This window comes from Electrophorus electricus, chromosome 6 (genome assembly GCF_041902795.1).
Source record: "Electrophorus electricus isolate QZ-2024a chromosome 6, ASM4190279v1, whole genome shotgun sequence".
NCBI lineage: Eukaryota > Metazoa > Chordata > Actinopteri > Gymnotiformes > Gymnotidae > Electrophorus > Electrophorus electricus.
This window is the reverse complement of record NC_137502.1, coordinates 27,626,194-27,639,555: the sequence shown is the minus strand read 5'-3', so window position 1 is coordinate 27,639,555 and position 13,362 is coordinate 27,626,194. Positions and strand designations below refer to the sequence as shown.

At 50.9% G+C, this 13,362-nt stretch overlaps 1 protein-coding gene across 7 annotated transcripts in view; it reads right to left on the bottom strand.

The window, feature by feature from the left end:
- The window catches only part of myo5aa (myosin VAa), a 57,941-nt gene that overhangs the window by 22,066 nt on the left and 22,513 nt on the right, over window positions 1-13,362 (bottom strand). For all 7 annotated transcript variants that reach the window (XM_081716226.1, XM_081716224.1, XM_081716228.1 and 4 more), the window contains exons 9-14: window positions 4,858-4,964; window positions 4,334-4,599; window positions 4,091-4,172; window positions 3,110-3,250; window positions 2,340-2,465; window positions 1,649-1,732 (exon numbers count right to left, since the gene is read on the bottom strand). In XM_081716226.1, the coding sequence (XP_081572352.1) occupies window positions 1,649-1,732; window positions 2,340-2,465; window positions 3,110-3,250; window positions 4,091-4,172; window positions 4,334-4,599; window positions 4,858-4,964 (806 nt within the window). The remainder of the gene's footprint in view (window positions 1-1,648; window positions 1,733-2,339; window positions 2,466-3,109; window positions 3,251-4,090; window positions 4,173-4,333; window positions 4,600-4,857; window positions 4,965-13,362) is intronic.

Sequence of the window (13,362 nt, the reverse complement as noted above, 5' to 3'; positions counted from 1 at the left end):
AACCAGCTGAGGAGTGTGGAACAGGTCCGCTGGTTCTAGGACCAGCTGCGCTTAGTTTCTTACGATGGTTAAGGTTAGGTTCAGTCTCTAAAAAGCTGACCCAGGATAAGCACCTACTATTAAGATGTAAATAAAAGTCTCATCATCCAAAAATCATTATTAGCTTTGTAATATTACAGCACCCTTACCAAAATACTACAGGGCAAGTCTATTGATTATGAGGAATTAATATTTCAAGTTTAATACTAAATTAGTACGAAATTCTACTAAGAGCAATTTGCCCTTACCCTGAAACATATGCTTCAAAGCCCTAAGAAAGGGAGAAAAAAAACAATATGTAATGAGAGATTCCTGTGAGAAAATAAATCTTCGTTTTGCTGCAACAACACCTAACTAAGTATTTTTAAACCCTGCACTGCCCTGGGAGAATTCATCACCATGCAGGAATTCATCCAGCAGTGTTGTGTTGGAACTGGCCTCGTCTAAGCTCAGTGCAACAACCCCACCACATACACACACGCACGATCAAGCACACCCAAACGCACACACTTGGTGCCTGTTATTTGCAAACTCTGTTCTGTACGCACTGTGCACAGGAGAACGTTTAGAGCTGTGAATCTCGGTGCCAGGGTAGACATAGCAGCCTCTAGAGACAGGAAATACTCTGCCCTGCAGTGATGCAGATCAGGCAGCAGGTGGTGGTACTGTGCTCAACCTTTATATAGTCCTCCTCAGTTAGGGGTAAATCACTGGGAAAAAACCCTCATTATTCCAGAAAACTCTAGCTGGGCTTCACCCAAGGAGGTTTTCATATTATTCACACACACCAACCCAACCACCCCCACACCTACAACCCCCCCACACACCCACACCTCTGCCTGAAACAACCAAACCTAGTTTCACATACATTTGGAAAAGTACACACAAGAAAAACTAAGTCCTGTCACCCAGAAACTGAAGTCTGAAGTGTGCAGGTCACGATTAAAGACAAGGCCTTGGTCCTGGAGCAGACACTGGCCTTACAGGGAGGAGACACTGGGAAGAGACACTGGCCTTACAGGGAGGAGACACTGGCCTTACAGGGAGGAGACACTGGGAAGAGACACTGGCCTTACAGGGAGGAGACACTGGGAAGAGACACTGGCCTTACAGGGAGGAGACACTGGGAGGAGACACTGGGAAGAGACACTGGCCTTACAGGGAGGAGACACTGGGAAGAGACACTGGCCTTACAGGGAGGAGACACTGGGAAGAGACACTGGCCTTACAGGGAGGAGACACTGGCCTTACAGGGAGGAGACACTGGGAAGAGACACTGGCCTTACAGGGAGGAGACACTGGGAAGAGACACTGGCCTTACAGGGAGGAGACACTGGGAAGAGACACTGGCCTTACAGGGAGGAGACACTGGGAAGAGACACTGGCCTTACAGGGAGGAGACACTGGGAAGAGACACTGGCCTTACAGGGAGGAGACACTGGGAAGAGACACTGGCCTTACAGGGAGGAGACACTGGGAAGAGATACTGGGAAGAGACACTGGGAAGAGACACTGGCCTTACAGGGAAGAGACACTGGGAAGAGACACTGGCCTTACAGGGAGGAGACACTGGGAAGAGATACTGGTCTTACTGGAAGGAGACACTTACCTTACTGGCCTTCAGCACGTGAATCTGTTCTTCATTCACCGTGTCTTTGTTTTTCTCCAAAAAACCTTCACACTGGTACTCAACCTGAGAATGAGATAAAGAGAGAAAGAAGAAAAGTGAGACACAGAAGAAAAGAGAAAGAAAATAAAGAGACACCCAACACCCCTCCCAACACACCCACACACACTTGCACACCCTGTCAGGTCAAGGCTGTACAATGTTAAGACGTGTAATTTCCAGATTAGGATTACCAGCCCTGCGTTTATATTTATAACATTAAGTGACCACTGAAGTCCACCGACACTTCTGCACCTGTGGTCCAGATGACCTCCATGATAAACCAATGCACTGGCATATGCCTTGTGTATGTATGTGTGTGTGTGTGCGCAAGCAGAAACTTGACACTGAGGCTAAAAGAAGCCTTGACATGAGCACTGTGGCCAGGGTCTCGTGTGTGTGTGTGTGTGTGTGTGTGTGTGTGTGTGTGTGTGTTTGTGTGTCAGACATCCAGAAAACAGCAGCAGTGAAGCTCAGGCCATCAGAGAGAGCTACTACTCCATAATCAAATGTTACTCATACTGATAGGATGGGTTTACCTAACACAGGCCGTCCTGGTAAAAATAGTGGCTGATTAAATAGTTTAGTGTGCGTGTGTGTGTGTGTGTGTGTGTGTGTGTGTGTGTGTGTGTACCTTGTCTGCAAAGTGCTGAATAATAAAGGCCCTATTGGACATGCGTGGCTTCTCAAACAGTCCACACGTCTTCAGATGAGTGTTATAGAGCTTCTGAGCCCAAGAGTCATCAGATCCTTTAGGCATCTGAAACAGTGAAGGGGAGGAGGGGAGATTGTCGTATTTAAACACAGATGATCAGTAAGAGCTTTACACATGCTGTGGTTGATCTGGAAGTGCAGCATACCCTGCACTGCTCGTCCAAGAGGTCGAGCGGTCATAGCCTGCACTGCTCGTCCAAGAGGTCATAGCCTGCACTGCTCGTCCAAGAGGTCATAGCCTGCACTGCTCGTCCAAGAGGTCATAGCCTGCACTGCTCGTCCAAGAGGTCGAGAGGTCATACCCTGCACTCCTCGTCCAAGAGGTCATAGCCTACACTCCTCGTCTAAGAGGTCGAGAGGTCATAGCCTGCACTCCTCGTGCAAGAGGTCGAGAGGTCATAGCCTGCACTCCTCGTGCAAGAGGTCGAGAGGTCATAGCCTGCACTCCTCGTGCAAGAGGTCGAGAGGTCATAGCCTGCACTCCTCGTGCAAGAGGTCGAGAGGTCATAGCCTGCACTCCTCGTGCAAGAGGTCGAGAGGTCATAGCCTGCACTCCTCGTGCAAGAGGTCGAGAGGTCATAGCCTGCACTCCTCGTCCAAGAGGTCGAGAGGTCATACCCTGCACTCCTCGTCCAAGAGGTCGAGAGGTCATACCCTGCACTCCTCGTCCAAGAGGTCGAGAGGTCATACCCTGCACTCCTCGTCCAAGAGGTCGAGGATGCCCATCTTGGCCTCGATCAGGTTTATGCAGGGCTGGTTATCGTAGAAGTCGATGAGGGTCCAGGGAATCTGCTCCTTCATGTACTCTTCCTGCTCCAGCTTGAAAACATGCTGTAGAGAGAAGAGGGGAAGAGAGGGAAAGAGGAGAAAAGAGGAGGAGGAGGAGGAGGAGACAATAAGGGAGGGCAGGAGGAGAGGTTGGGATGCATTCAATGCTTATATGAACAAAAGCTAACTATTAACATAACTGCTGATCAAAGTTACAAAACATAACATCAATCATCAAACTACTTACTGAAATAAACAAAGAAATTAATAATAATAACAGTAAAAACAACTTGTATTTATATTGTACACGTTCATGGAGTACAATGTCACAGCTTAAATACCTGAAAGGATTGCAGGGTAAGTGTGGCATGTGTCAGAGGGAGGTGTGGTAGGAGAGGTGTGGCATGTGTCAGAGGGAGGTGTGGTAGGAGAGGTGTGGCATGTGTCAGAGGGAGGTGTGGTAGGAGAGGTGTGGCATGTGTCAGGGGGGAGGTGTGGTAGGAGAGGTGTGGCATGTGTCAGGGGGAGGTGTGGTAGGAGAGGTGTGGCATGTGTCAGGGGGAGGTGTGGTAGGAGAGGTGTGGCATGTGTCAGGGGGGAGGTGTGGTAGGAGAGGTGTGGCATGTGTCAGGGGGGAGGTGTGGTAGGAGAGGTGTGGCATGTGTCAGGGGGGAGGTGTGGCAGGAGAGGTGTGGCATGTGTCAGGGGGAGGTGTGGTAGGAGAGGTGTGGCATGTGTCAGGGGGAGGTGTGGTAGGAGAGGTGTGCCATGTGTCAGGGGGAGGTGTGGTAGGAGAGGTGTGGCATGTGTCAGGGGGAGGTGTGGTAGGAGAGGTGTGGCATGTGTCAGGGGGAGGTGTGGTAGGAGAGGTGTGCCATGTGTCAGGGTTAATGAGTGTCCCACCATGTTAAACTGCTGCTGGAGCTTCTCATTGGCATAATTGATACAAAACTGCTCAAAACTGTTGATCTCAAAAGTTTCAAACCTGAAAAAGGAAAACATTAAATTAACATCAATTCAATTAACACTTAATTTAAAAAGTATCCAACGTCTACAAGTCAAATTGGGCTGTCAAAATGATGATTACACACACACGTCCCTGCACATGCTCCCTCCGGCGTCCGGTCCTCGCCCGGTCACACGCACCCGTAAATGTCCAGGACTCCGATGAAGGAGTGCTGCTTGCTGGTGGAGTGGAGAGCCTGGTTGATGTGCTCCACGATCCAGGTGAAGAGCTTGGCATAGATGTGCTTGGCCAGGGCATCGCGGGCGTTCACCGCCTGCAGCCTGGGCACGGGCTTGATGTAGGTCTCTGTCGCTGTCTTCAGCTTCCTGTGGCAGAGCCAGTGGGACATGTCTTGGTAGGCCACACCCATCAGGTCACAGAACACCATCAGGTGGTTGTTATTCGGCTAGAAAAAAGAAACGGGAGGAGCAGTGCAAGGGAGCCAATCAAAGAGTGATCAGAGCATGGTATTGGCATCGCTAGTGAAAGTGAGGAACGTGTCTGCAAACTAAAACTTTACAGTGACTTGGACAAACTTAACCCTGACGTACCTTAATGATAACGTAAGTGTGATGAGCAGTGTGTGCGTGTGTGTGTAGTTAGCGTGATGGTGTAGGTGGGTAGGTAGGTGGGTGGGTGTGTGTGCACGCGCGTGTGCACTGACCGGTATAATGCTGCTGTCTGAATCTCTGTCCTTCACCTCCACGTTGCCCAGATGCAGGATAGCTGCCAACACCTGGAACAGGCCCATCTGATACAACTCGGTAATCCCTGAAGGAAACACCACCCAGGTATTACACACACACACACCCCCAAAAACACCACCCAGCTATTACACACACACACACCCCCCCAGAACCCCACCCAGCTATTACACACACACCCCCCCAGAACACCACCCAGCTATTACACACACACACCCCCCCAAAAACCCCACCCAGCTATCACACACACCCCCCCCAGAACCCCACCCAGCTATCACACACACCCCCCCAGAACCCCACCCAGCTATCACACACACCCCCCCAGAACCCCACCCAGCTATCACACACACCCCCCCAGAACCCCACCCAGCTATCACACACACCCCCCCAGAACCCCACCCAGCTATCACACACACACAGAACCCCACCCAGCTATCACACACACACAGAACCCCACCCAGCTATCACACACACACAGAACCCCACCCAGCTATCACACACACACAGAACCCCACCCAGCTATCACACACACACAGAACCCCACCCAGCTATCACACACACACAGAACCCCACCCAGCTATCACACACACACAGAACCCCACCCAGCTATTACACACACACAGAACCCCACCCAGCTATTACACACACACACACACACACAACACCACCCAGCTATTACACACACACACACACACACACCACCCAGCTATTACACACACACACACCACCCAGCTATTACACACACACACACACACACACCACCCAGCTATTACACACACACACACACACACACACCACCCAGCTATTACACACACACACACACACACACACCACCCAGCTATTACACACACACACACACACACACACACACACACACACCACCCAGCTATTACACACACACACACACAACACCACCCAGCTATCACACACACAGAACCCCACCCAGCTATCACACACACAGAACCCCACCCAGCTATCACACACAGAACCCCACCCAGCTATCACACACACAGAACCCCACCCAGCTATCACACACACAGAACCCCACCCAGCTATCACACACACACACACACACACACAACACCACCCAGCTATTACACACACACACCACCCAGCTATCACACACACACACACACACACACACACACACAGAACCCCACCCAGCTATCACACACACACACACAGAACCCCACCCAGCTATCACACACACACACACAGAACCCCACCCAGCTATCACACACACACACAGAACCCCACCCAGCTATCACACACACACACAGAACCCCACCCAGCTATCACACACACACACAGAACCCCACCCAGCTATCACACACACACACAGAACCCCACCCAGCTATCACACACACACACAGAACCCCACCCAGCTATCACACACACACACAGAACCCCACCCAGCTATCACACACACACAGAACCCCACCCAGCTATCACACACACAGAACCCCACCCAGCTATCACACACACAGAACCCCACCCAGCTATCACACACACAGAACCCCACCCAGCTATCACACACACACACAGAACCCCACCCAGCTATCACACACACACACAGAACCCCACCCAGCTATCACACACACACACAGAACCCCACCCAGCTATCACACACACACACAGAACCCCACCCAGCTATCACACACACACACAGAACCCCACCCAGCTATCACACACACACAGAACCCCACCCAGCTATCACACACACACAGAACCCCACCCAGCTATCACACACACACACACACACCACCACCCAGCTATTACACACACACACACCACCACCCAGCTATTACACACACACACACACACACCACCCAGCTATTACACACACACACACACACCACCCAGCTATTACACACACACACACACACACCACCCAGCTATTACACACACACACACACACACCACCCAGCTATTACACACACACACACACACACACCACCCAGCTATTACACACACACACACACACCACCACCCAGCTATTACACACACACACACACACACCACCCAGCTATTACACACACACACACACACACACCACCCAGCTATTACACACACACACACACACCACCACCCAGCTATTACACACACACACACACACCACCACCCAGCTATTACACACACACACACACACACACACCACCCAGCTATTACACACACACACACCACCACCCAGCTATTACACACACACACACACACACCACCACCCAGCTATTACACACACACACACACACCACCACCCAGCTATTACACACACACACACCACCCAGCTATTACACACACACACACACACACACACACACACACCACCCAGCTATTACACACACACACACACACACACACCACCCAGCTATTACACACACACACACACACCACCCAGCTATTACACACACACACACACACCACCCAGCTATTACACACACACACACACACACACACCACCCAGCTATTACACACACACACACACACACACACCACCCAGCTATTACACACACACACACACACACCACCCAGCTATTACACACACACACACACAACACCACCCAGCTATTACACACACACACACACCACCCAGCTATTACACACACACACACACACACACACCACCCAGCTATTACACACACACACACACACCACCCAGCTATTACACACACACACACACACACCACCCAGCTATTACACACACACACACACAACACCACCCAGCTATTACACACACACACACACCACCCAGCTATTACACACACACACACACACACACACCACCCAGCTATTACACACACACACACACAACACCACCCAGCTATTACACACACACAGAACCCCACCCAGCTATCACACACACACACAGAACCCCACCCAGCTATCACACACACACACAGAACCCCACCCAGCTATCACACACACACAGAACCCCACCCAGCTATCACACACACAGAACCCCACCCAGCTATCACACACACAGAACCCCACCCAGCTATCACACACACACACAGAACCCCACCCAGCTATCACACACACACACAGAACCCCACCCAGCTATCACACACACACACAGAACCCCACCCAGCTATCACACACACACACAGAACCCCACCCAGCTATCACACACACACACAGAACCCCACCCAGCTATCACACACACACAGAACCCCACCCAGCTATCACACACACACAGAACCCCACCCAGCTATCACACACACACAGAACCCCACCCAGCTATCACACACACACACACACACACCACCACCCAGCTATTACACACACACACACCACCACCCAGCTATTACACACACACACACACACACCACCCAGCTATTACACACACACACACCACCACCCAGCTATTACACACACACACACACACACACACCACCACCCAGCTATTACACACACACACACACACCACCACCCAGCTATTACACACACACACACACACACCACCCAGCTATTACACACACACACACACACACCACCCAGCTATTACACACACACACACCACCCAGCTATTACACACACACACACACACCACCACCCAGCTATTACACACACACACACACACACCACCACCCAGCTATTACACACACACACACACACACCACCCAGCTATTACACACACACACACCACCACCCAGCTATTACACACACACACACCACCACCCAGCTATTACACACACACACACACACCACCACCCAGCTATTACACACACACACACCACACACACACCACCACCCAGCTATTACACACACACACACACCACCACCCAGCTATTACACACACACACACCACCCAGCTATTACACACACACACACACACACACACACACACACACCCAGCTATACACACACACACACACACACACACACACCACCCAGCTATTACACACACACACACACACACCACCCAGCTATTACACACACACACACAACACACACCACCCAGCTATTACACACACACACACACACACACCACCCAGCTATTACCACACACACACACACACACACACCCAGCTATTACACACACACACACACACACCACCCAGCTATTACACACACACACACACACCACCCAGCTATTACACACACACACACACACCCAGCTATTACACACACACACACACACACCACCCAGCTATTACACACACACACACACACACACACACCACACACACACACACACACACCACCCAGCTATTACACACACACACACACACACACACACACACACACACACAACACCACCCAGCTATTACACACACACAACACCACCCAGCTATTACACACACACACACACACACATCACACACAACACCACCCAGCTATTACACACACACACACACAACACCACCCAGCTATTACACACACCACACAACACCACCCAGCTATTACACAACACAACACCACCCAGCTATACACACACACAACACCACCCAGCTATTACACACACACACACCACACACACACACACACACACACCACCCAGCTATTACACACACACACACAACACCACCCAGCTATTACACACACACACACAACACCACCCAGCTATACACACACACACACAACCCCACCCAGCTATCACACACACACACAACCCCACCCAGCTATCACACACACACAGAACCCCACCCAGCTATCACACACACACAGAACCCCACCCAGCTATCACACACACACAGAACCCCACCCAGCTATCACACACACACAGAACCCCACCCAGCTATCACACACACACAGAACCCCACCCAGCTATCACACACACACAGAACCCCACCCAGCTATCACACACACACAGAACCCCACCCAGCTATCACCACACACACACAGAACCCCACCCAGCTATCACACACACACACAGAACCCCACCCAGCTATCACACACACACAGAACCCCACCCAGCTATCACACACACACAGAACCACCACCCAGCTATACACACACACAGAACCCCACCCAGCTATCACACACACAGACCCACCCAGCTATCACACACACACACCACCCAGCTATCACACACACACACACACACACACACACAACACACCCAGCTATTACACACACACACACCACCACCCAGCTATTACACACACACACACACACCACCCAGCTATTACACACACACACCACCCAGCTATTACACACACACACACACCCAGCTATTACACACACACACCACCCAGCTATCACACACACACACACACACACCACCCAGCTATACACACACACACACACCACCCAGCTATTACACACACACACACACACACCAGCTATTACACACACACACACACACACACACACACACAACACCACCCAGCTATTACACACACACACACACACACCACCACAACACCACCCAGCTATTACACACACACACACACACACACACACACCACCACCCAGCTATTACACACACACACACACAACACCACCCAGCTATTACACACACACACACACACACACACACACCACCCAGCTATTACACACACACACACACACACCACCCAGCTATTACACACACACACACACACACACACACCACCCAGCTATTACACACACACACACACACACCACCCAGCTATTACACACACACACACACACACACACACACCACCCAGCTATTACACACACACACACACACCACCCAGCTATTACACACACACACACACACCACCCAGCTATTACACACACACACACACACCACCCAGCTATTACACACACACACACACACCACCCAGCTATTACACACACACACACACACCACCCAGCTATTACACACACACACACACCACCCAGCTATTACACACACACACACACACACACACCACCCAGCTATTACACACACACACACACACCACCCAGCTATTACACACACACACACACACAAAACACCACCCAGCTATTACACACACACACACACACAAAACACCACCCAGCTATTACACACACACACACACAAAACACCACCCAGCTATTACACACACACACACACACAACACCACCCAGCTATTACACACACACACACACACAACACCACCCAGCTATTACACACACACACACACACCACCACCCAGCTATTACACACACACACACACACCACCACCCAGCTATTACACACACACACACAACACCACCCAGCTATTACACACACACACACACACACAACACCACCCAGCTATTACACACACACACACACACACAACACCACCCAGCTATTACACACACACACACACACAACACCACCCAGCTATTACACACACACACACACACACACAACACCACCCAGCTATTACACACACACACACACACACACAACACCACCCAGCTATTACACACACACACACACACACACAACACCACCCAGCTATTACACACACACACACAACACCACCCAGCTATTTACACACACACACAGAACACCACCCAGCTATTACACACACACACACACAACCCCACCCAGCTATCACACACACACAGAACCCCACCCAGCTATCACACACACACAGAACCCCACCCAGCTATCACACACACACAGAACCCCACCCAGCTATCACACACACACAGAACCCCACCCAGCTATCACACACACACAGAACCCCACCCAGCTATCACACACACACAGAACCCCACCCAGCTATCACACACACACAGAACCCCACCCAGCTATCACACACACACAGAACCCCACCCAGCTATCACACACACACAGAACCCCACCCAGCTATCACACACACACACAGAACCCCACCCAGCTATCACACACACACACAGAACCCCACCCAGCTATCACACACACACAGAACCCCACCCAGCTATCACACACACACACAGAACCCCACCCAGCTATCACACACACAGAACCCCACCCAGCTATCACACACACAGAACCCCACCCAGCTATCACACACACACACACACACACACACACACACACAACACCACCCAGCTATTACACACACACACACCACCACCCAGCTATTACACACACACACACACACCACCCAGCTATTACACACACACACCACCCAGCTATTACACACACACACACCACCCAGCTATTACACACACACACCACCCAGCTATCACACACACACACACACACACCACCCAGCTATTACACACACACACACACCACCCAGCTATTACACACACACACAACACCACCCAGCTATTACACACACACACACACACACACACACACACACAACACCACCCAGCTATTACACACACACACACACACACACACAACACCACCCAGCTATTACACACACACACACACACACACACACACAACACCACCCAGCTATTACACACACACACACACAACACCACCCAGCTATTACACACACACACACACACACACACACCACCCAGCTATTACACACACACACACACACACCACCCAGCTATTACACACACACACACACACACACCACCCAGCTATTACACACACACACACACACACCACCCAGCTATTACACACACACACACACACACACACACACACCACCCAGCTATTACACACACACACACACACCACCCAGCTATTACACACACACACACACACCACCCAGCTATTACACACACACACACACACCACCCAGCTATTACACACACACACACACACCACCCAGCTATTACACACACACACACACACCACCCAGCTATTACACACACACACACACCACCCAGCTATTACACACACACACACACACACACACACCACCCAGCTATTACACACACACACACACACCACCCAGCTATTACACACACACACACACAAAAAACACCACCCAGCTATTACACACACACACACACACAAAACACCACCCAGCTATTACACACACACACACACACAAAACACCACCCAGCTATTACACACACACACACACACACAACACCACCCAGCTATTACACACACACACACACACAACACCACCCAGCTATTACACACACACACACACACCACCACCCAGCTATTACACACACACACACACACACCACCACCCAGCTATTACACACACACACACAACACCACCCAGCTATTACACACACACACACACACACAACACCACCCAGCTATTACACACACACACACACACACAACACCACCCAGCTATTACACACACACACACACACAACACCACCCAGCTATTACACACACACACACACACAACACCACCCAGCTATTACACACACACACACACACAACACCACCCAGCTATTACACACACACACACACACACACAACACCACCCAGCTATTACACACACACACACACACACACAACACCACCCAGCTATTACACACACACACACAACACCACCCAGCTATTACACACACACACAACACCACCCAGCTATTACACACACACACACACACAACACCACCCAGCTATTACACACACACACACACACACAAACACCACCCAGCTATTACACACACACACACAC